Here is a 25,243-nt window from a genome sequence, read left to right as displayed (position 1 = left end):
GTAGGTGGCTTCGTGGAGGAGGGATCTGTTTTTTTCTAATAGTTTCGATGCAAGGACAGGAATCGAACTAATTAATCAGTATTCTAATAAGTAATTTTTTTTTTCGAATCTCTAGCATTAAAATATGTATTTTCAAGATAGCGATCGTAACGAAAAGTGCAACGGTGTTTTTCAATATTTGTATTATTTATTTGATTGATTAATTTTTTAATGATTTTTAAATTTTTTCCCGATTTTCTAACAAAACAATTACGGATACTCAAGATTGTGACCGTAACGATAGTTGTTACAGTTACGTCTTAATACATGATGGTGGTCCTGTCTCGAACAGGTATTATTACTTCAAATCAAAAAAAATTACAAGTCCGAATATGCATGTTATTTTTATATATACCTTATTTTATTCTCAGTTTGGTAAACGTCTCGATGGCCGTGTGGTTAAAGGCGTATGTTTTCCAACCTAGAGATCAGAGCTGCAATGGTTCGAATCACAGCGCTTCCAATGTATTTTGTTAAAAAATTTTAATTTAATATGTCGATAAGGACCATAATAGCTATGGTAGGTAATGGAACATCGACCTTATGTGATGAATCAGAGCGACGCTGGCGCTCTCTATGAACAAACAGCAGAAATAAAGTCCTTGGTATCCAAGATGGTGACCTCCAGAAGAACAAAAAATAAATAAATAAAGAGCGACGCTGGCGCTCTCTATGAACAAACAGCAGAAATAAAGTCCTTCGTATCCAAGATGGTGACCTCCAGAAGAAAAAAAAAAGAGCTAGGCTGGCGCTCTCTAGGAACAAAGAACAGAAACAAAGTCAACGGCATCCAAGATGGCGGCCTCCAGTGGAACAGAAAAATTCAATAAGGCGGTCATGACGAAAATTTCATCATAATGAGTGGGGCGCTCTATTTAAATATGGCGGATCCAAGATGGCAAAAAAAAAAAAACAGATTTAGGTCGTTGAAACCGTAGTCGTTTATTCTTAGATGTCTAAAAATTGTAACGATCGTAAACGCTGAAATTGTTTACATAGAATGTAAAGTATTTCCCCAGTATATAACATTATTTTTTCAAACGTTTTCTTTTACTGTAAGTTCTCACATGCTCTGTGGTTTTTAAATAAAATAGTTTGACTCAAAGTTTTTTGTCCTAGTCATTTGTCCTAACTTGGTTTTTCATAATGTGGTTTGTCCTAAAATAATTTGTCCTAAAAGTCGTTTGTCCTAAAGTCGTTTGTCCTAAAGTCGTTTGTCCTAATGTCGTTTGTCCTAAAGTCGTTTGTCCTAATGTCGTTTGTCCTAAAGTCGTTTATCCTAATGTCGTTTGTCCTAAAGTCGTTTGTCCTAATGTCGTTTGTCCTAAAGTCGTTTGTCCTAAAATTTAGAGTAAGGATTTATCGATACTGGAACCGTCGTTTGTCCTAAAAGTCGTTTGTCCTAAAGTCGTTTGTCCTAAAGTCGTTTGTCCTAATGTCGTTTGTCGTTTGTCCTAAAACTCAGAGTAAAAATATTTTGAAGCTGTTCCGTCGTTTGTCCTAAAATTCGTTTGTCCTAAAGTCGTTTGTCCTAAAGTCGTTTGTCCTAACGTCGTTTGTCCTAAAGTCGTTTGTCCTAATTTTTAGGACAAACGAAATTAGGATAAACGCTTTAGGACAAACGATTTTAGGACAAACGCCGCACCCCCCTAAAATCAATAAATACGATTGTTCTTATAGGATGTTCGTCAGTAGCAATGCAGGTCGTCAAGCACGAAGTGTGTTTGCCCGTGCGCATTACGCAAGACGATGTATTTAGTGCGCGTGAATCACGACATGGCTTACTGTTGCCTTCTGCCGTACGTTGCATAATGGCGGGTCCGTCCAACTGCGGTAAAACGTGTGTTTTACTGAGTTTACTGGAGGAACCAAATGGTCTTCGGTTCGAGAACGTTTACTTGTATTCCAAGTCGTTGCAACAGCCAAAGTACCAGCGCCTAGCAACTGTTCTACGATCTGTGGATGGTCTGGAGTATTTTCCGTTTAGCGATAATACCGATGTTGTACCTCCAAGCGAAGCAAAAGTCAATTCCGTGTTTGTTTTCGACGATGTAATGTGCGAGAAACAAGGCATAATACAAGAGTACTTTTCCATGGGCAGACACGCCAAGGTAGACTGCGTTTACCTGTGTCAGACGTACAGTCGTATTCCAAAACATCTCCTACGAGACAACGCAAATGTCATAGTTTTGTTTCGCATGGACGAACTTAATTTACGCCACGCTTATGATGATCACGTAAACACCGACATGACATTCCAGGAATTCAAAGACATGTGCTCCTTGTGTTGGAAAGAAGAACACGGATTCCTAGTTATAGTCAAAGACTGGCCTCTATATAAGGGCAGGTACAGACGAGGTTTCGATCAGTTTATCACCAAACATGAGTCATAGCATTTCGAAATTCGGTCGTAGCAGTCGAGACTTACGTACTGCTCTCAAGTCTCATGACGACGTTATCCGCAAATACATTTCGCTACTGGCTCAAAAAATAGACGGGGTGAAAAAGGAATTACTTGAGTACCTCGTAGCCATAGACCAGCGCGTGGAAGCTTCGGATTCTCGCATTCGCGACATGATCGAAGTTTCGAATGCACAAAGACGGGACGATCTGAGGACTTTTCAAAGTAGTCTGAAAGCATCACTATCTCAATCGTCAACAAATTCAGATTTGGCCAAACACAAGAAAGAAGTTTCTGCGAACGAATAAAAAAGTATAAAAGGAGGTCTTGCAATAAGTTTTCAGCCAGTACAATGTCGGACCTGGCCAGTGACCTTCATCGAGCTATACAGTCTGTTCGCGAAAAATATTTACTTGCTAGACGAACCAGACTTGCACGTGAGATGGAAAATGAGGAGATATTTAAACCAATCACTAGTCGCCTCGACGAACTTAAAAACAAGGAAGAACCAGCCTTCATTGTGAAGACAGAAGTTGAAGATGAAATGCCGACTGTAAAGAAGAGAAAGTATGAACCAGATCGAGAAGAAGAGGACTTAACAAGTACAGAGTCCATGCACAAGAAAAAAATACCGAAAAAGGGACATCAAGTTAATGCAATGGTCCGACCATACCTGATATCGTTTACGAGCCGGAATAATGACACGACCTACGGAGTGTACAGAAAACATAATAAATGGTTCCTCGGTGCTAAAGAAATAGACTTTCTACCAGGAAATATCGTGCGCGTAGCAGAGTTCAAAACGCGCGGGACTCCGGGTCTGTACGAATTGCTGTTTCGCAGGGAGCCTAAAGGATATTCTCACAACGACTTACAAGAGTACAAAAAACTGCTAGAGCTAACCAATGCACATTTTCGCGATAACGATCCAGATAGTGGTGTATATAAAGACGTAGATCATGAAAAAATGGACATTCTCGCTAATCTCTTCAGTGAACTAACAATACATGGCGAAGGTTTAAAAAAGCTAGAAAGTGGTCAGACATTTGACTATGTATATTGGGACGACCCTAATGAATTAGTTGATCGCCTTAGAATTCTACATGCATCGCTTAGTGTAGGAAACTATTCGCACATCAACGAAATAGTCTCCATACTTGAAGAACTGAAGGAAGCCGGCTACATACAATGAGTCGAACCGGAATCGCTCGCGAACTTCATGCTCCTGCTAGACGGAAATACCTTCGTCGCAAAGTCATAGTTCGTGGAATTGATGATTTATTCCAGGCGGACCTTGTTGAGATGATACCGTATTCCCGATTGAATAAAGGTTTCAAGTACATGTTGACAGTCATCGATGTTTATAGCAAGTTCGCTTGGGCTAGACCTGTCAAATCAAAGACTGCAACTGACGTAGCCAAGGCCATGAACAATATTTTGCGTGATGGACGTGTACCGTCGCACCTGCAAACGGACCTCGGGAAAGAATTCTACAATGCGACCTTCAAGGCTTTGATGAAGAAGTATGGCATCAAACACTACTCTACATTTAGTAACGTCAAAGCCTCCGTTGTCGAAAGGTTTAACAGAACTTTGCGTTCCAAGATGTGGCGGCAGTTCACGGCTAACGGAAATTACAAGTGGCTTGACATCTTGCCGAAACTAATAAGCGAGTATAATTCCACTGTGCATTCTACCACGAAAATGAAGCCAAAGGACGTAAAGAATAATCGCCTGCTTCAAACAGTTTTTCCCAACACGAAGAAGAAAGATCCACGAAAGCGTAAAGCTAACGTCGGCGACATTGTGCGAATCTCCAAGCAGAAAGGTATCTTCGAGAAAGGTTTCACTGCGAACTGGAGTCCCGAACTTTTCCGTGTGACACATGTTCGTGAATCAGAGCCTAGGACCTACTACCTCGAAGATTTGGACCACAAACCTATCCGTGGCGGCTTCTATGCCGAAGAGATTCAGCCTACGTTGTATCCCGATACGTACTTGGTGGAGAAGATTATAAAACGAAGAAATGGACTGTCCTACGTCAAGTGGTGGGGCTTTCCACCTCGCTTCAATTCGTGGGTGGCAGATGCAGACATCGAGAAATCCACAAGACTTTAGTAATTTGTCTGTGTATTATTTTTTGTACTTGTAGTAGATTAGAATGTATGTAATAAAAGTTTTTAAAAGTACTTGCGGTGTTTTTTATTTTCTCATTCCTGTCACTTTTTTAGTATTTTTTTTTAAAATTAAAGTTGTTTTGTATCGGCCAGGGATCAAACCAAGGACCTTAGTCGATCTAATCAATCAGTATATAGATTACAAATTTATTTAATGGATTTTGAACTTTTTCCCGAATCTCTAGCATTAAAATTACGGATTTTCAAGATGGCGGCCAAATTTCAAGATGGCGGGTGTCACAGTAATAAATGATTACTGCACTCTAGCGGGTAAGAATCAAACTAACTAGGCGTCAGCGCACTCTCGCCGCCGATACAATGATGATGGTTTCCAACATCGAAGACAAGATGGCGGACATGACGTCATGCTCACTGTCGATATATATGCTTTGAAAAAAGTGGTGGGGGTCAGTCTGTCAGCAGCCACCACAGGGGGAAGGATCGGTCGCCATTTTTAATTTTTTGACCTCGTCGGGTTCGAACCGAGGACTCCGAACTCCGTGTCTAAAAAGTTCAATATTTATAAATATTTTATTAAAATTTTATTAATTTAATTTTTTTTATAAATTTAAAAAAAATTTCATTAAAATCGGATAATAAATAAAAAAGTTAAAGATGGCGGCCGTAACGGAAATTGCAATGGTGACGTCATAATCCAAGATGGCGGAAAACAAAATGGTGGAAAGTTCGAGAAAACAAAATGACGTCATCCAAGATGGCGGATCCAAGATGGCGGATCCAAAATGGCCGCCATGATCTACTTGTCCCGTTACGTTATGTCCCGTTACGCTGTGTCCCGTTACGCTCGTCCAAGATGGCCGACGTGACGTCACAATCCAAGATGGCGGACCGACAATCACAATCCGCACCATCCACAGCCAGAAGCCAGCCGTCGGATGCCCATTCATATACTACTCTGGATGTCAAAGAATCCGAAGTATACTCGTCTGATGCAGAAGCTGGGAATTGCTCACAAAATGTTTTATTTACCAAATTCGGTGTAGTTGCAGGTATCGGAGTCTCCTCTGCGTTCGATAATGAACACATTGAAGTCTCTTGGAGTGAAGAGACAGTAGATACAGCCATCATCGGGATCTCTGGAGCTGCCCTCATCGTTGTCATAGGGATCTGCTTCGTCATCATCGCCTCCGTCGTCAGGGACCCCGGTGAAGACGCTAGACCCTCCACCAAGATCTCGGCAGCCGTTGACCCCGCCACCATTGGGATTTGTACCGATGTCATCGTTGATACCATTGAGTTCGGATACACATGAATATTCATGTATCGGACTTATATGCAGACAAGCCAATCCATCAGATCTGCACTGCACCACTACAAGAGGGGGACTGAGGGACCCGCTGTCTAAGACTCGCTTAAATATCAGCGTCCGCTTGTATAATACGCAAGTCAATACATCAATTGTTACTACTTAATAAATTAGTTATTTCAAGGAATACAAGTTTAAATTATATATTCAATCAACTAATCTCACATCGTACATACACGCTTCATTTAGACTTACCAGAAGGAACAAGAGTCTCTGAACAATGGAACTTTCACAACCCAAATATATTTTAACGTAGGTACTCAAATTTAAATTTTATTATGTACAGCTACACATAACCTCCAACTGACTCCAAATGACTACAACACATGACTAAAAATAATTTATACGATACCAGGCTAGGTCCAAAGTCAATTTTTTTTGTACCTCTCATCTACAGTTCAGAGGACCTTCAGTGTTTATATAGCTACAGCCAAGACATGCCCAGTACCATACATCTTCAAAGCCTTCAGAGTCGACCCTTGTTAAGCCTTATGACAAAAGTCTCCGAAACAAGAGTCCTACTCTATTAGTTTACTAGACACTTTTATGCTTGTCATAGCTCACATCGATAACTATCTTCGTAAATAACCCTAAATATTATCAGACCACTAGCATTCGATTTATACACCAACATATCCATCAAAACAAGTCTATTCTACATTAAGCTCCCCACTTACTTTCATCAGTCTACTCGGCTACACTCAGAACACAAAAACTAAAAAGAAGTCAATTAACAACCTAGAATTTATGTACATTCGGTCATTTAACATGAGGTGCCCGCCATCTTGAAATTTGGGCACCATCTTAGATATTTGTATTTATTGACCTATTAGTTCGGGAAAAATTCCAAAATTCACCGAAAAAATCACACATCATTTTACATATTGAATCGAAACTAGCCTTGATCTATGGACGAAGCTGAAAATAAATTTAATTTAAATATCAGAAAAGTGTCAGGTTCGAGAAATAAAACACCAAAAGTTATTTTACAAACACAATATTTATTACACAATTTCTATCCTACTACAAGATCACTTGCGAAAGCCAGCAACCTTATAAACATTTAACCCTGAATAGACGTGAAACGACTAATTCTTAGCTCCAACAGCTTCAACAGCTCCAAAGGCTCCAAATGCTCCAAATGCTCCAACAGCTCCAACAGCTCCAATGGCTCTAACAGCTCCAACAGCTCCAAATGCTCCAAATGCTCCAAATACTCCAACGGCTCCAACGGCTCCAACAGCTCCAACAGCTCCAAATGTCCCAAAGGCTCCAAATGCTCCAAATGCTCCAACAGCTCCATCAGCTCCAACAGCTCCAAATGCTCCAAATGCTACAAATGCTCCAATTGCTCCAAATGGTCCTATCGCTCCAAACACTCCAACTGTTTTAAATTACTTTTTTTTTACGAACTTGACATGTTCACATGCATGACTTTATTAGTATACATTTTTGGATGTCAGTGGTGACTTTTTTACACCTTTACGTTATAAGTTTTATTTTGAAATGAGCTTTTCGAGAAATTGTTAAAATCCATTTTGAAAAAAAAATATTAATTTTTCTTCAAGTTTATACACATACATTTAATTGAAACCATTATTTTATGTAGCCAGCTTCCTTCAGTTCTTTAGGTATGAAGGATATTTCTTTGATGTTCGAATAGTTTCCTGCACAAAGCGAACCATGTAGTAGTCTTAGCCTGTCAACCAATATGTTAGGATCTTCCCATGAGGTATAATCAATCTCATCTGCTACGTTCATCTTCCTATTTTGTTTATAATCAATATTATTATCTCTGGTGTTTTTCGTTTCAACACCAACCACAAGGTCACTTTCGGCATCGTGCCAGTGATTATCACAAGCTTAATCAGGATAATTTATTTTATTACGACGTTTCCACCGTTTTGGTCTTAGGCCGCCATCACAGTCTTCGATCTTGACCGCATTAGGTGCTTCAGCACAGTACTCAATCATGTCAGCCTTAGTTGTGACAGCACAGTCAGCGATCATGTTCTGGCTGGACTCTTTCTAGTATAGACCGATTTGAGCTAAGAATTAGTCATTTCACGTCTATGCGGACCTAAGTGATTATAATATTACTGACCTTCGCAAGTGGTCCTGTAGTAAAGTGGAAATTATGTAATAAAGTTTATTTTGTGAAAGAACTTGTGTTGATTTATTTCTCGAACCTGCCACTATTATGTTGAATTGTTGTTATGTTTAATTTTTTTTTTCATCTTCATTCCGAATCTTACCAAGGGCCTTAGTCAATCTAATTACTCATTTTATTGGTTGTAAATTTATTTAGTTAATTTTGAACTTTTTCCTGAATTTCTAGGTTAATTATTACAAAAATATCAAGATATTGGTCTTGATGTCTGATAGGATGATGGTAGTAGAGGATTTAAAGTCTCTTTAAGAATGTTGAAAATGGTTTATTGAAATTAATGTTTTTACATAAAATTAAACTATATTGAATCGATCAAGTATCGAACCAGGGACAGCAACTGACCGGATTATCAGTATATTGCTTACAAATTTATTTAATGAATTTTGGAATTTTTCCCGAATTTCTAGCTAAATAATTACACGATTCCAAGATGGCTGCCGTAACGAAACATGCAACAGTAATAGGATCCCATATGAAAGTCGTAACATAAAGTGTAACGACGACATCGTCCTCAACCATGATGGTGGGCATTACAAAACATGGAACAATTATATAATCCAAGATGGTGACCGTAACAATATTTTTAACAGTGGTTTTTAAGTAATATTTTATTTTTATTATTTAATTAGATTAGTTAATTTTTTTTAATGATTTTTAAAATTTTTCCCGAATCTCTAGCCTAAAAATTACGGATTTTCAAGATGGCGGACATGATGTCATACTAGGTGAAGATATATATACTTTGAAATAAGTGGTGGGGGTCAGTCTGCCAGCAGTCACTGTGAGAGAAGGATCGGTCGCCATTTTTATTTTTTTGCACTCGTCGGGTTCGAACCGAGGACTCCGAGCTCCGTGTCGTAAATGTTTGTTTTTTTAAATATTTTTATTAAATTTTTATTATTTGAATTTTTTTATAAATTTTAAATTTTTTTCATTAAAATCGGATAATAAATAAAGATTTTAAAGATGGCGGCCGTAACGGAAACTTCAATGGTGGCGTCATAATCCAAGATGGCGGTCATAATCCTAGATGACATCAGAGGCTTAAAGCGGCTAGCTCTTAGGAGTTTTAAGTCTCTTTAAGGAATTTGGGTTCTTACTAAGGCAAAATGGCTTTTGAAGATTTTCGAAAACCTAATTTTTGAATTACGGAATTTTTTGAGATTTTAATTTTTTTCCACATAAATGGAAACTTTAGCGATTTATGAGGAATTTTGGATAAATTTTGGAAAATTTTGGCGAATTTTGACAAGTTTTGAAGGACAAATTCAAGGTCTAGGTCAAAGGTCAAGGTCACAACCATCCAAGATGGCCGCCGTGACGTCACAATCCAATATGGCGGACACCGGCTACGGCTCCACGCGCTGGCGCCAGGGCTCGTACCGGCTATCCTACACTACTATTATTTATTCATACATTAATCTGTTAACCAAAATGATTTTTAATATCGAAAAAACATTAATACAGGTAATGTGTCAACTTAGACAATATGTATTCAAGAAAATTATTTTTAGCACACCCAGTAGTTAGTGAGACCCATACGTCATTTTATTACGAATAACCTTTGTCAGAGTAGATACGAATAATTGCATTTGTTTTCAGATTATACTGTTAACAAGTATTTTTGTAGAGTGTTTTAAATTTTAGAACTTAAATAGTATCCCTCACCTTCTGCAATAAATTCATGTTATTCACAACTAACGTGGGCAAAAATAATTAAAATTCTTGAGTTATTTGGACGAGCAAGTTGACTTGAAACATTTGTACTTTAAAGATCCTTTCACATATTTTCTAACTGTTGGTAAAAAGTTTACTTAAATGACTCTGCACCAAAAACAAGGGCATTAGGACAGACTACAGTGGCCCCTGTTCAGGGATAAAATGGGCTATGAACTAATTTTTGCAGTAACCAATCAAAATATAAAGTCTTCAGCGCATAGATGATAATTATTGAGTCCATACATTGTTTAAGTTTTAAAATATGTACATAATTGTTTAAAATGTTTTTTGTCAAAAAGGCAGAATTTGAAATCCCCAATTCATTAGTAATCAAGTTCTCAGTAAAACTAACAAGGAGCACCTAAGATAGTGCCAAAGTGATTTTATGAAACTGGTGTAAAGAAATGTTCTGCCTTGTCCAAGATACAAAAGTGTTACTTCAAGTTATGCTCCACAATATGAGATGATTATGGGGAGTTGTAAATAAACTAATCGTAGACATACAGCATGAAAAACATATTCCGAGAAAAGCCCCATACTTGTCTAATAAATTATTTTGTGTAAAAAAAATGTCTACTTGAAAGAATCTGTAATCCCGCCTAGGTAATTCAGAAGAGTGACAATAATCTTCTTATATATAAATGAATGTTTGTGTTCTCGTCCTCTATGCATTCACGCATCGTTCATCGGATTCAGTTGAAACTGTACACACTTGACCTTCGAAACACTAACCATGTTGCTGTCTAGGTGAGATTTCGAGAAAACCACCCCTTGATGCAGAATTTAATTATTTTTGATTAAATACCGCCATTGCATTGTTGATGCTCTCTTCGTCTCAGTGGCAGCGGTAATTTTGCATTGTTGATGCCTTTTGGGTATTCATGGTAACGGGCATTGCATTGGTCGCTTACTTTCGATTCTAGACGCAGCAGTGGCATACTCACGAGGAGGGACATGTATAATGAGCGACGCGAGAGTGCTCTGCATGTAGACTTCCGAAGCGAAGCGCGGGTTCATCAGCTAGTTTGGTATAATATCCATGTAATTTTTTTAATGTTTAAGGAACATGGGACTATGCTGAAGTACGACCAAGGTGAACAAGTATACATGCCCAGACAAATACCACTCAACGTCTACATTGTTATTTCCGGAACATTGGAAGTACACCTCAGACATGAAGACTGCATGCATGAAGTAAGTTGATAGTTCTGTTTGGCGCTAGGGGTTCGAATTTCTGTAAAACTTAAGAAAAATTATAGCAATAACATTTTAATAATGAGTATTTATATTATTAATTTATTGTACAATTAATTTTTAAATAGTTAAGTGTCTTAAATCAACAACAAGTATAACTTCCTAGGCGCATACATAAACACACACACACCTTTTTTGACGTGACAACGTCTAATAAATCGATGAACGCCGTCTGCATGCACGAAAAAATGTCCCGTTACGCACATTGTCCCATTACGCTGTGTCCCGTTACGCTCATTGTACGCTTGCTCCGCATCTATCTCTCTTCCACTCGATTGGAACAACCATCGATTTGACTTTTTCGAGGCTCATTAAACTTGAAACACTCCCATTCGTTTCCTACTTTTCCTATCATCGTCCTATCCTTAACAGAATAACACAGATTGGAAGAAGTTAAATAGCAAACATGTATAAAAGTTATAGTTAAAATAATAAACATATTTGAATTAATGAGTGCAAATAAAAGTAAATTTATCAATTAAATTGTAGATTTCATTTCACTCCTTTGTATCCATACAAAATAGTGATAATTCAATAAAAATTATTCAATTTTATTCATAAAAGTATGCAATCATTTCATCAATGTTTTGTTATGACGTTGTCACGTTAAATTATCGTCCGTCAACTGACTTTACAGACAACCAATTTTTTAAATATAATTCTTGTACAGTAATTTTTTTTTTCCTTGACATTCTGTTGCGATTGCCCTATAAAACTTTACATTTTCATGAACTACCAAGATAAATTGTTTAAGTTTCAGCAGGTGTGTTAGAAACGTTTGGCTGCGCGATGCTTGTTGCACTGCCGTCCAGTAGCAGGCTGCGCACCCCAAGCCGCACAGGGACGGCAGTGTCACACCTCCGTGACGCATGACGGTGACGCGTGTCACAGGCCCGAGTGCCGCCCGGAAGGCTGCCCGTGGTGGACCACCTGACCAACCTCGACTGGAAGCAGGTGCACCGCCAAGGCAGGTACGAGGAGTTCGTGGAGATTCTGGCGCTGGGGGTCATCATCGGCGAGCTGGGTTTCCTCACCGGCCGGCAGTACAACTCCAGAGTCACGTGCGACTCTGCTCTCGAGGTGAGCACCGGACGCAAACAACGTCCCAGCCGTAACATTTTAAAAGCACCAACTGCAATCGTTGTAGGGTGGTGTTGGCTCGAGGTAACCCAAACAGTTTCAGATGAGCGAATACTGCTTTGCTGTTTTTTTTCTCGCTTGCAGCACTTTCCCCAATCGGTAGCGAGTGAACCAGTAAACTTTATTTGGCCACAGGATGGAGCAACTCCACATTGGAATCTCTTTGTACGAGAGTGGTTGAACGTCGAGGTAGCTACCTGGCAGTTGGATTGGTCGTAATGGTCGAGACGACAGAGCTTTTTTTCCGCTGGCCTCCATGTTCATCTGACATAACGCCGTGCAATTTTTTTTTCCTTTGGGGCTTTATAAAAGATCGTGTCTACGTTCTGCCGCTACCTTATGATTTGCCAGAGTTGAACCACAATATTGAAGAGGCTATTGCTTCCATTATTCCGGACGTTTTAACCACAGTGTGTGAAGAATTGGACTTTAGGTTTGATATGTACCGTATAACTGAAGGTGCAGATCTTGAACATTTGTAAAAAAAAAAAAAATGGTTAGTTTACCTTCAATTTGATGTATGATTTGTTGTAAATAGTCTATGACATATTATAAAAAGGTGTCCATAAACAAAATATAAAGAGTTTTTTTGAATGCTGCGTACGTTAATTGTTTAATGTAAACGAGTTAGTCAATGAGATGTCAAATGTTACATCTCCTTCGCAGGTCCTATGCATATCTGCTTACCAAATGATTGATGCCATCAAGAAATTCCAAGATGAGACTACAGGGCTGAAATCTCTCATGTGGAAAACTATGGCAGCTCGTTTCGTTCCATACATTATTGCAAAAATGTCGACATACCAGGTGAGGGTAATGCGAGTCAAATTTTTTTAATGTAATGGAATAATCAATTTTTTTCAGCCTTTTCTTTATTTACTGAGCTACAAGTCTAGAGAAACTTTTTTTTTTGTAATATCCGAATCGTAATACTACAATTAACTCTAATGTATATTGATTTTCAGTAACAAAATGGCTCGAGCCGGGTTCATAAAATATGCAAGTAATGCAAGAATTCCTAGATGCAAAAACTTCAACCACAACCCGTTTACAAACAAAGCACGGCGCATTTCGGCTTGTGTTTCTGCCTTTCACATTTGAAGTTAAGTGTCCCGAAATCTTGTAAATAATCAAACGTACAAAAAGTTTTCACTTGTTAAACTTTCGCACATTAAATAAAATTACCTTTTTTAAAATCAAATTATTGTCAGTTCACATGATTTAATGCTAGATATTAATTGTCAAAAGAAGCCCAGGAGAAGAAATGTGTTGGCTACTGTTTGGCGATTTCATGTTTTAAGGGGCTGGTGATGTCTTGCAGATTTAATGCTTTATAAACGATCGTGATTTACTTTCAATAGTTGCATGTTGTGTTGTGACGTTTCGCCTCTTGCGTAGTTTATAAACCCTGCCTTAGAGCCCGCTGTAATCTTGGAGGTTACATCACCGTAGATAGGACTGACATCTGCTTCATTAACTGATAAGGTTTTGTTAATGCTTTAAATGGCACAAACATAACTCCAAAAGCTACTTATGAAGGTTATGTTCCACCATCTTAGATTTTTCAATTTTGTTTACAATTTTTTATTTCCAATTATTTGTTACATTTATGGCATGCAAGAGCTTAAATATCTACTTCGGAGGTACCTATATGTCACTTTTGGGGAAAATGCACTTTTAAGCATAAACCCGACCATCATTTCTAGTGGCAAACAAAGATCTACAATTTGTCAAAAATTCACAATTTTTTTTGGGGGTAGAAAATAGTTGAGTAAAAAATTGAAACACTATTTAAAAAATTCTTTAAACTGCTCTCATGAAAAGTTTAGGTATATAACTCGTTGTAACCTACTATTTTTAACGGGTTTGCAGTCTTGAAACACCTCTGAGAATAACTGATTTATTCAGTGGACACCTACAAATGTCATAATTATTACTTCAGTCATTTAATGCTGACATGAACAGGGGCTCATGCGGGGAGGGGGGGGGGAGGACGTGATGGGGGATATATCCCCCCTTTAAATCCTAAAAAAAAAATGTATCATTCCCGCAAGAAGTTCAAAGAATTTGACATCAACAGCAGGCAAAGTGATTCTTCCACACTCTCCGCGAATTGAAATTCGGTGTATGCTCCTGGAACATGACTGAACGCCCAAGAGTAGGTCCTATGCGACGCGAAGCCGTAAGATATAGTCTGGAAGTTGCGTGGACAGGTGTGGCGGGAGCCTGAGAGTTCGCTGCAGCAGTGTGTTCACCTACCCTGGAGCGCAGGACCTGACGCTGGACGCCATAGTGTGGCTGGTGGCGCGGGCGCTGGTGGTGGCGCTTCGTGGCACCAAGACCCTGGTGGTGACGGGCGTCGTCAAGGAGCTTGTGCTGTTGGAGGGCCAGGTGCGCGACAAGGAGGGCAACCATTACTTCGGCCCTACCTGCCTCCCGCACATCACCGAGGTCACCCCCGCGGTACGGAGCCCTCGTCCTAAAGTGACCTGAGCTGTGTTTTCAAGTGAAACTACTTTTTCTGAATGGGGATACAATTTTATAGTCATACAATAATTCATATCGCATGAGGGGAATAGCTGGGTACGTGGTGGGGGAACCGGCAGAGGAGAGTGCGTCAGCGGCGACGCCTCTCCGACGCATGCACTGGCGGTCGAATGGGAAGACGGCAAAAAGAGGGAAAGGCACGTAGCGTAGCACATGCTATGTGCTAGTTGCGACGGCCGGAAGGGGAGACGGCAGGGGGAGAGGTAGAGATGACACATCAGAGATGCTGCGGAATAATTCTCGTAAAGCTGCTTGTGTTTGTCTACTCCTCAGGTGATTTTCTTTTTTTTAAATTTGAGAACATACACACATCCTTACTATTCTCAATTATCTCTTGTTCAATAAAAAAAAATTATTATTTATCTCTATATCTAATAAGCAAGAAGTTTCACTTCTGTCAAGCATGGACACCTCAAATTTTAAATTATCGTTTTATTAGTTTTAATTAATTTTGATTCAATATTTGGTCGACCATGAGGTCATTATAGGTGGACCCACACTAGGCAAATGAACATAAGAATAAGAAATCGGCCATGGGCCATCCCAGTGAAGTGATTTTGGAAAACCCTGGAAAACTGCAATCAAATTGAGGTTTGAACCTGGGTTCTCCTGAATTCCAGTCTAACATTTTACCACTGCACGACCTCGCTAGTTTTTAAATATAAAATATAAGCTAAATTAAGGTGGTATGGTCATGAAGAGATTACATATAATATATATCGGGACACAAATAAATGTCGCTTTCTTTTTATTGTTAAAATATTTACATTATTTTTGGTGCAAAATTGGAAACTATGTGGTAAATAACTAAAAATATTCTAGAGTAAAATAGTTTTAATCACTTTTGACTCTTCTTTCACAGAATGCTTAAATAGAGTTTAATAATTATTACAAATATTTTAAAATATAATGTACTAACATCTAAAGCCACTCATTTTAATTCTAATATATATTCTCATCAGAAACCTCATCCCTCACTCTAAAAGGACTTCATTTGTTTTCACAAAGAAAGGAACCCGAGACAAAAATTAAAAGAAAAATAGGAATGGAAATTTTCTTTATACATTACCAAGTGCTTTAGAAATGGTTTTATTTTTGAATTTTTGAAATAAACCTATTGATAAATAACGAGAAAATCGACAATTATTTCTAATTTAATCACTCAGTGTCGAGGTAGGTTTTTGTTATTTCTTTGCAATGTTTCTACAGTGTTACAGAAATGAGAATGAATTTTCGTGCCATATTTTTACATACCCCATTTAGTTTTAGTCAGTAAAAATACAAAAATACATAATTTCAATGATTTATCATATATTGACATCATTGCTGCATACCTATATTAATAATTGAAGTATGTGGTAATCAAACGATCTTACTTCATGTTTCAGTACCCAGAAGACATTGAATCATGTAAACTGCTGGTAATCCCCGAGGAAAATGTGGGAGAGTGTTACATCATAGATGAAGACGACCAGATGAAGGTGGAACCAGTCCCGCTAGTCAAGTGTCCACTGCACACATTAAAAATCCAGAATCCGGAAGAGGAGGAGGTAGGCACACATTCTCCATTCCATCATATTTCCTCTTTTCTCTTCACTCTCTCTTGCAAGTAAGTCTATACCAGCTCATTGTAGCTACGTACTATGGTAAACAGGATCTTGATCTCTGTCAGCAAGTAGTTATGATAGGATGAGGCACAAATATATGCACCCTAGAAACTTGAGTACATTTCGATGTGTCTTAAGAGGCCACTTCAGTGTTTCAGGGGCACTACGCAACCCGCGTTAACCTCATAAGATTCAATGCTATTTTCATATTGCTTATAAGTAATTAACTAATATAGATTTAGAAATGATGCTTGCTTGATATGTAAGACAACGATGCTCTTATCAAAGCCCCTTTCTTCAAAAACGTGCATATATTATGGTTTTATACTAATCTTTACTAATATGCATAAGTGTATTGTCTAGGTTTGAACCACAATTTATGCACGTTTTTGAAGAAAGGGGCTTTGATAAGAGCATCGTTGTCTTACATATCAAGCAAGCATCATTTCTAAATCTATATTATTTAATTAGTTATAAGCAAAATGAAAATAGCATTGAATCTTATGAAGTTAACGCGGGTTGCGTAGTGCCCCTGAAACACTGGAGTGGCCTCTTTATATTAATTGCAAAGCAAGCCAGGGCAGTAAAATGGGAACTATGAGTAGTAGTATATAATGGTATGTACGGCGCCTGGCGCCTGGTGTCGTTACGAGCAACGAGAAGACAGAAATTAGCTTAGAACCGCCATTTTGGTTTCCAATGACCTTTACTTTTGACCATGACCTTGAAATGATACACTTCCTGAAATCGGATACTTGGAGTGAAATTTAACTTAAATCTCAAAAAGAAAAAAAAAAGAAATTAATAGTTATAATAAATGCTATAATTATTTTCTCAATAAAAGATATTCATATGCCATTATGTTGGGTGTCCCCAGTTAAAACACAACTAGTTCAAAAAGTATAAAATTAATAAAAATATAAAATATATATAAAATTATTTGACTGAAAAACTCACCTGCATAATTCAATTTGGATGTACTGGGTTCTGTTTCCCAATACAGTTGTAAAAAAAAACTCAATATCCTTCCTCAGCGATGTACACAAGCAGAATAGCCGCATCGCCTGCACCAAGGCATATATTACTCTTATCAATGTGATGTCATTATTTTATATAATTTTTACTAAATAAATACTTGTTGCTCTCGTTGGCTATGCCTGGATATTCCGAACTAAATGGCACTCGTCATAACATTAATTTAAATTGTTTAGTAATTATTTTAAGAACCATTAATTTTATGTTTGAGTTTTAAGGTAAAAAAATAATTGGTGTACGTAACAGATTGCACACGGGGTATCGACTATTTCAGTCATGGTGACTAATTTTAAGGTCATCGGAAATCGAGGTGAAGGTCAAAGGTCAAGTTCATCTGAATCCAAGATGGCGGTTCTAAAATTATGTCTATCCTCACTCCTCGCACGGGCACCAGGCGCCGGACATACCAATATATACTGACAAGTGAATTCATATTTGGGAACATGATGGCATGAAGCTAAATATAACTTTTTTTTCAATCCCCCCATAAAACTTTTGGATCAATCCGAAATTAACGAATGTTCGCTGCAGCGCCACCAATGAGATCAGCTGCCAAGACTAATTTTCTGTACGTCTTATTCCTATATATATATTTACTCAACTTTGTGCTAATACAGTTTAGTTTATCATCTCTTTCTCTCCTAGTACTAATGTTCTCACATCTTACTAAAAAACAATAAGTTTTTTTTATTCTAGCAGAAAAGAGTTTGGCTACAACACACCCATGCTCGGGGGCAATTCTCCCCCCCCCCCCCTTCTTATTGTTCTCTTCCCGCCACAAGCTCACAGGGAAAGGGAAAAATAAAGTGTAGTCAAGTGTTTTTCTTTCAAGAAAATTATTTGAAAGTTGGTATTACTTAGAAGTAGTTCAACACTAATTTTTTTTTTTTACAAGAGCGAAAAACCCTGGTTTCAAGGACAAAATGATTGACTTGTTCGGCAAGAAGAACAGAAATGTACAGTTTGCTTTTTCAGATAAATATTAATGTCGAATACTCAATTAACTAACCAATGCATAATAATTTACCTTACAGTTCTCTTTTAATATCAGTACCATTGTAAAATCTTATGAGGTGTGCTTTTGCAGTTTGTTTTCTGTATTAAAGTACGAGGACTTTGCTCCTGCATTTGTGTTGCTAAATATTCGCTGGTTTCAGTAAAGCATTAAAAATGACATTTTATTATTTTTATAGAGTAAGAGTACCGTGACCTAGTATTTTAGTAACAGGACAAAGTTTTGGAACTTCATACTGGGCGCCCTTGGCTGGCTTGTATGCATGCAGTGTTTTCACGCTTGTCGACAATGTAGTTGACCGTGACTGTGCAAGTGTTCGTGCTTCCCAGGACTTGTGGAAGATAGACAGAAGTCGCGAAACACTGGATTATGACTTCATGGAGGAGGCCTGTCCTAACGGAGTGTGTCCTCCCGATACTAGAGACCAGGCGTCGGTCGCACGCGCCGATTGAAGAAGAGGTCAGTAAAGCCTGGTCTACAATTGCAATGTCCTAACTTGTGTCCGAAGGACACTCGTCGCTGATTGGTCCACGTGACCCTCTGACGTCATGCGTCAAGTGGGCGAAGGTCCGAACCTACCTGGTCCGAAGACATTCGTCAATTTGAACTTTTTGTCCCAACCTGTGTACTTCGGACACAGAAAAAGAACAGATCACTCACGATATTTGAATTTCCGGTTCCCGTTTGAAAACGTGGTGTTTGTTTTTGTTATTAAAGGAAATGGAAGGTGTTGTTAGTCACTTATAACTTACACAACTTTCATAAGTTCAATCTCAAACTACAAATCATCAAAACAATAAACAAAAACATTTGGTTTGGCACATTTACTGCGCTCTGGTGACAACTTTAGAAATCAATAGTTTCGGACATAGGACACTACAATTGTAGACAAAGCTGTTTTCCGTGCGTCAATGTGACGTCATTCACATTCGGATAAGGACGCGGACCACGCACAGGTTAGGACAATTGTAGACGGGCCTTATCTCGTCAGCAACTCGGCGCAGGCAGCACTCGCAACTGGTGCTCGGTGTGAGTGAAACCGAACATAGCATCCGCCGTGATTTGACATCGTAGCTGTTTCTCACAATTTCCTTGGATTTCATATTTTCATGGGACCAGTGGCGTAGCCAGGATTTGTGTATGGGGGGTGTTAAGAAGCATGCGGCCCCCCCCCCCCCCGTATTAAAGCGGTGGGTCCGGGGTCCTCCCCCGGGAAAATTTGGATTTTAATGTGTAAAATGGTGCTATTTTAGCAGTTTTTGGTACTTAAATTTAAATATTGTAATGGTAAATTTTTTTATTAATTTTAATATGAAATTTGTTTGAGTGATGAATAAGAAATTAATTAAAGATTTGGTGCTAAGGGAAGGGGGGGGGTTGAACCCCTAAAACCCACCCCCTGGCTACGCCCCTGCATGGGAGTAACATCATGGATTCAATTCAAGATTGCTAACAGGTCGAGAGAGCTAACTAGCTGTTACACACACCCTGCTTTCTTCTCTCGCCTAAACTGGGATAAACTGGCCTGATATTCCCATTGACCGATGGCCATGGTGCTTGATTACACTTTCCTGTCGGTAATGGCCTCGATGTCATTGACTCGTTATGCTTAATTTCATTTTTTTTCCAACCACCACATTTTATAGATGCAAAAAAAAAATCCTATTCTGGAGCTGAATGAAATGTGGATAACATTGATAAGAGGAGAATGGTATAGTTCATCACTGAATATTGTTACCAGATAGAGAAAACAATTACTTTCAATTAATTCTGTAGGACCGAAGATTCTTATACACAATATATTTTGACATTCCTAACTTTATTTTTGGTGTATGTCAAAACTTGGCAGAGTCACTACAAATGTCTCCGTCACTCCCATGTCAGGGGATTTGTTCTTTATTTGTTTGAAGGGAAAAAATAACATAATATTATTAACTAACTAAAGCTGGACTACAAAATTAATTAATAATCTAAAGAAGTTAACGCTAACAAAACAAACAATTAAAAATAATTTTAGGTAAGGTTAAAAAAATTTTTGTGGCACGGCCAGTGGCCACATAGCATCGACGTAACATCACCAAGAAATAAAATCAGATAAGGTTAATGTTTTACCAAATGTCTAAACCACCAACTGAAACTTATCATTTGTACATATTTCGTTTAGATTAAATTTTTATACTTTTAAAATCTTGTATGTATGTCTCCAATAAACCACAATATATTAATTAGGCGCTCATCCTGAAAAGTATCTTGCGTTTCTCCAAAATCTAATATTGAACACTCCATTAGACTTACTTAAACAACTTAAATTTCTATAGCATATTGGTTATCAGTTCAGTGCGTACATTTAACTCAAAGTACTTTTTTTTTAACAGATTACATTTGTCGTGTATGGGAGTTCACTAGGTGCTTATGTTATACACTGAGGCCTCCGATATCAAGCATTTTGACAGCCGCAACAAGCATCTTATTCTCATTTCCGCCTCTATCAAAAGTCTTTTTACCAAGAAGGATAAAGAACAGCCACCCCACACACCATTACACTAACTTTCCCTTTACCACGATGTAATGCGGTTCAGTGCATTATTTACACTATTTATCTCTTTCCTTCTCTTTCTCCTTGTCTCTAGGGCGACCAAAAACCATGAATAGCAAACACCAATTCTTGTTTCCGACCACACACGAGTTAAAATATGAGCTCGAACCATCACAACTAGAGTGAGCTTAGTGAGCAAGCATGCTCTATTTGAAAACATTGGTGCTATACAGAAACTATTCAAACAATCAAAACTCTAACATGAACTATATTTTGTATGAAAAATCGCAAATTCAAATATTTTTACAATTTCTAAAAACTGATTCGTAACTGTATTAGTGGTTTGATATATATTTTCTACAAAAATAAGTATCGAAATCAATGGTTTATTTCTCTAGTACACTGAGGCAGGTTCACATAGTTGTGACTTGAGGCAGACTAAGTATTTCTCCATTTGATTAACTTGCTAAGTTTTTTCTTGGATTCTGCTCACCTAACTCTGCGAATAGCACTGAAGCTTGACGCGAGCGGGTCTCCACAGGGAGTGTGGACACGTGGTGGACGTCTCCCTAGTGCCAGGTCACTCTCTCTCGCTCACGGAAAGATCAGCATCTCAAGGCCCCCACACACATCAAGTCCAGCTCCCAGTTCGGACTGCTCTGTCTGAACTGACAGTTTGAACTGAATTCAGGTCCTGTGCACACATGATTAGTCCAGGTGCTCGAATCGGACCGAACAGTCCGAGATGACAGCTTGGACTGAACTGAAGCCTCACCCACACATTATCAGACTTGTGGTTGCTGTTTGATTTATCGTTTCATCGTAGAATATGGAAGAAACTTTGTATGTTGTATTTGTAGTTGCACATTTAGCTAAGAAAAATAACAGTAAAGCTACCAAAGAGTACAAAGAAAGATTTCTGCCACCACACTCAGCTGACGGACTTATTGTTTGGACTTGCGAGACGCTGTTCCCACACACGTCAGTTTGGACTGAGTGCGTTCGAGCCCTCAGTTTGATTTGATGGAAAGCCATCAGTTTGTCAGTTCATCAGTTCCGACTGATCAGTCCACCGTCCTTGCTGACTCGGCAGTTCCGACTGTTAAAATCCAACTGATCGTGTGTGGATGTGGCCCGTGTGGCTTACCTGAGTACTTCACCCACACTGGAGGACAATGGTGGTATGCAGGTTAGCCTGAACTAGTTGGGACCTGTGGAGACGCCCCTCACTATACTAGGCACACTCTCGTGTGGACACTCACTGGGACGGGATAATGAGAGGGGAAACTATAACTCACATGTTCGGTAGCAGGTATGTCCTGTTTCATTACAGTGCCCAAATACATTCAAGAGTACAACTGTAATAATCCTCCACACTCCTCGATAAAACGGTAATTTGGATTCGTTACGAGGCACTTGCTCACAGTCCGAAACGTTGTGGCTAGCACGCGTCCGTGCCAGACATTACCTGCTAGAGACACATCAGAGTCGGCCGGTCTCATGTGTTGCCTGTTCGCGTGCGAAAGAGTTAACTGATTTACGAGAAGTTAGCCTTCCCCCTTCCGCACCAGTTAAAAAAAATAAAGCTAGATCCACAATGAGCTCGAGATATGATGAAAGAAAATGTTTAAAGAAATATTTGGATGATTATGGATTGAAATATCAGTTAAAACAAGTAACTGTCGGGGTCTCGCTGGACCGCCGGACTGCACGCAAGGACTACAAAGGTGCCACTTCCGTTTCACCGGAGCGGAAGTGGCATCAACAAAAACACCTATTTAAATATGAAATGCTGCCAGTCGGTTTCTGGATGGCTGTAAAAGAATTCATAAATTACATTTCGGATTACTGATGCCGTCAGTCTTGCTGATTACAGTCAAAAACAATGTTATTAATGCACAACACTGATGGTGGCTGGCCGTGACATCATAGGATGCGCTCCTTCATAAATATGTACTATGCCTAGAGACCGGAAAAATTCGCGTATTCATTTCGCGATATGCTAAAATACAAAATGTTATACCTCAGTGCTGCCTCTGCTATTGGCTCACAACTCACCTGGATGACGCTGGACCAATGAGAAACACTGAACCAAAGCTTTATCGAATCACAGGCTGCTACGTTGGGACGTCTCACAAGACAGCAGCCAATGAGTGGGTGACATTTGACCGAGTGTACGTAGAACTATGGAGTTTATCCTGCAGGTCATTGAACCCGCGAATTTTTCCGGTCCCTAACTATGCCAAATTTAACTGAAAACAATTGGACAAATTACTATTCTTTTAATTTTAAATATTTTTTAAAGTATGCCAATTATTATAAAATGTATACTTCAAGTCATTCCACAACTTTGTACACACAGTATGATTGAGACAATAAGTGGAGCCAGAATTGGTATATAGAATTTTTTTTTTGTCATATGCCCAGGACTATGAGACCTACCAGGTTACAGAAGACTCTAACCACTTGAGGGCTTACTCGATGCTCATAAATCACGAGTCACTGATTTGGTCGGATATGTGACATCAATGACAGGTAGTTAAGAGGTTTTTTTTTAGTTCAAAGCTAATTTTGTGTGTATCTTATTTTCTGTAGAATCTGAGTGAAGTATGGCATTTTATAAAAGGTTAATATAATTTGTAATTATTATTTCAGTGTCAGACTTCTAAGAGAATAATATATCATAGAGTGGTGGTGATTATAGATGATTACTACAACTACAAAACTGAAAGAAACGAAGAAAAAAATCTTTCTTTGAAACGCGACTTCTCTGTGATACAAGAAACAGAATTATGAGAATATGACAATTAATAACAGATTAATGACTCAAATGAGTGACTGTTGATATCGATGGTGTACCTTTTACAAAAATAAAAATGGAACTGCTAAAATCTCTTTTTTTTTTGTCCGGAATAGCATACTTACTTTCAAAAATATTTTGTCAACATTATTACAATTTTCAATTTAAAATGTTTTATCAGAAGTCTGTGAATGTCTAGCAATGATGCACCTTTCAGTAAAATAAAACTTTTTCTATGGAAACCCCTACACTGCAACACACAACACACACGTCTTTATTTTCATTATGTTTGTGCATGAGATAGTAAAATCATGTAAGAGAGAATTTACAGGTATGTAGGCCTATTTGAAGTTTCTTTCTTAGCAATGCACTGTTAATGCAAGTTTTTGACGTGACAACTTCTAATAAATTTATGAACGCCGGCTGCACGCACGAAAAAGTGTCCCGTTACGCACATTGTCCCGTTTCGCTGTGTCCCATTACGCTCATTTTATATTGCTCTTTGCTAACCTGAACCTCCTAGCATTGCGACCGAGTCCGTGGCGTAATTCTGTTTTCATGCATTTCAATGTAACATTTTCATTGCTCTTTGCTAACCCGTTCCTCCTAGCTTTGCTGCAGAGTCCGTGGCGCAAATATATTATTTTTGACTGCATCTTGGTGTTGGGTAAGCCATTTTCCTGCACATCATCCTTGAAACACTCCCATTCGTTTCCTACTTTTACTAGCATCGTCCTATCCTTAACAGAATAACACAGATTGGAAGAAGTTAAATAGCAAACATGTATAAAAGTTATAGTTAAAATAATCTGTTCGTTAAAGTTGACGCCGACCGCCGGTGCTCCATCTGGTTTGCACAGGCCGTTATGTCACAACAACACTTACTCTTAAGTGCGCCGAACACGCCCGAGCGTGATGTCCGCCGAGTGTGTAAAAGTGCGCCGCGACGAACACCAAAGCGACGTCAGCGCCCGGCCGGGTGTGGCAATGCGCCTAATTAATTATATAATTATTCTGTCAAATTAAAACAACTAAATTAATAACAATTTAAAAGAGGATTCATGTAAGGGAAATTATGTCTAATTGTCTTATAAGCATATATTGTGTAACTTGTCTTTAAGTCCAAAACTGGCCGGGTCGGTTCTCCCGTGTTCCACGTGGTTAGGCGCGAGGCCGCAGGGCGGTCTCGCGCTCAGTTACCGTCGGGAGCTCGAAGGGGTCGGGCGCTCCGCGAACGTCGGGCCATCAACTTTCGCGCTTCATCTCCATATCAGCAATAGTGTAAGTCTTTTAAAATCCTTTAACTTGCTCGGCGCCGACCCCACCTCAGTCGCACGATATTTCGTGCGACTCGTAACTTATTAATTTTTATCCCGACAGGGAATTTTCTCATGTTCTACGTAATATCATGTCCAGTTTAAGGACAGCGTATAGTGTTACGCAGTTTTCGGCTTCATAGCCAGTTAATTGTTATTA

The 25,243-nt window shown here is 38.8% G+C and overlaps 1 protein-coding gene across 1 annotated transcript in view; it reads left to right on the top strand.

Annotated features, from left to right (window-relative positions):
• Positions 1–23,858, top strand: part of LOC134541989 (sodium/hydrogen exchanger 10-like) — a 90,932-nt gene extending 67,074 nt beyond the window's left edge. The window contains exons 17-23 of the mRNA XM_063385765.1: positions 10,896–11,027; positions 11,979–12,167; positions 12,894–13,034; positions 14,499–14,690; positions 16,163–16,324; positions 18,761–18,890; positions 23,623–23,858. Of these exons, the coding sequence (XP_063241835.1) occupies positions 10,896–11,027; positions 11,979–12,167; positions 12,894–13,034; positions 14,499–14,690; positions 16,163–16,324; positions 18,761–18,883 (939 nt within the window). The 3' untranslated portion in view covers positions 18,884–18,890; positions 23,623–23,858. The remainder of the gene's footprint in view (positions 1–10,895; positions 11,028–11,978; positions 12,168–12,893; positions 13,035–14,498; positions 14,691–16,162; positions 16,325–18,760; positions 18,891–23,622) is intronic.
• The last annotated feature ends 1,385 nt before the right edge of the window (positions 23,859–25,243 follow it).

Source organism: Bacillus rossius (genome assembly GCF_032445375.1).
Source record: "Bacillus rossius redtenbacheri isolate Brsri chromosome 4 unlocalized genomic scaffold, Brsri_v3 Brsri_v3_scf4_2, whole genome shotgun sequence".
Lineage (NCBI taxonomy): Eukaryota > Metazoa > Arthropoda > Insecta > Phasmatodea > Bacillidae > Bacillus > Bacillus rossius.
This window is presented reverse-complemented; position numbering and strand designations above follow the sequence as displayed.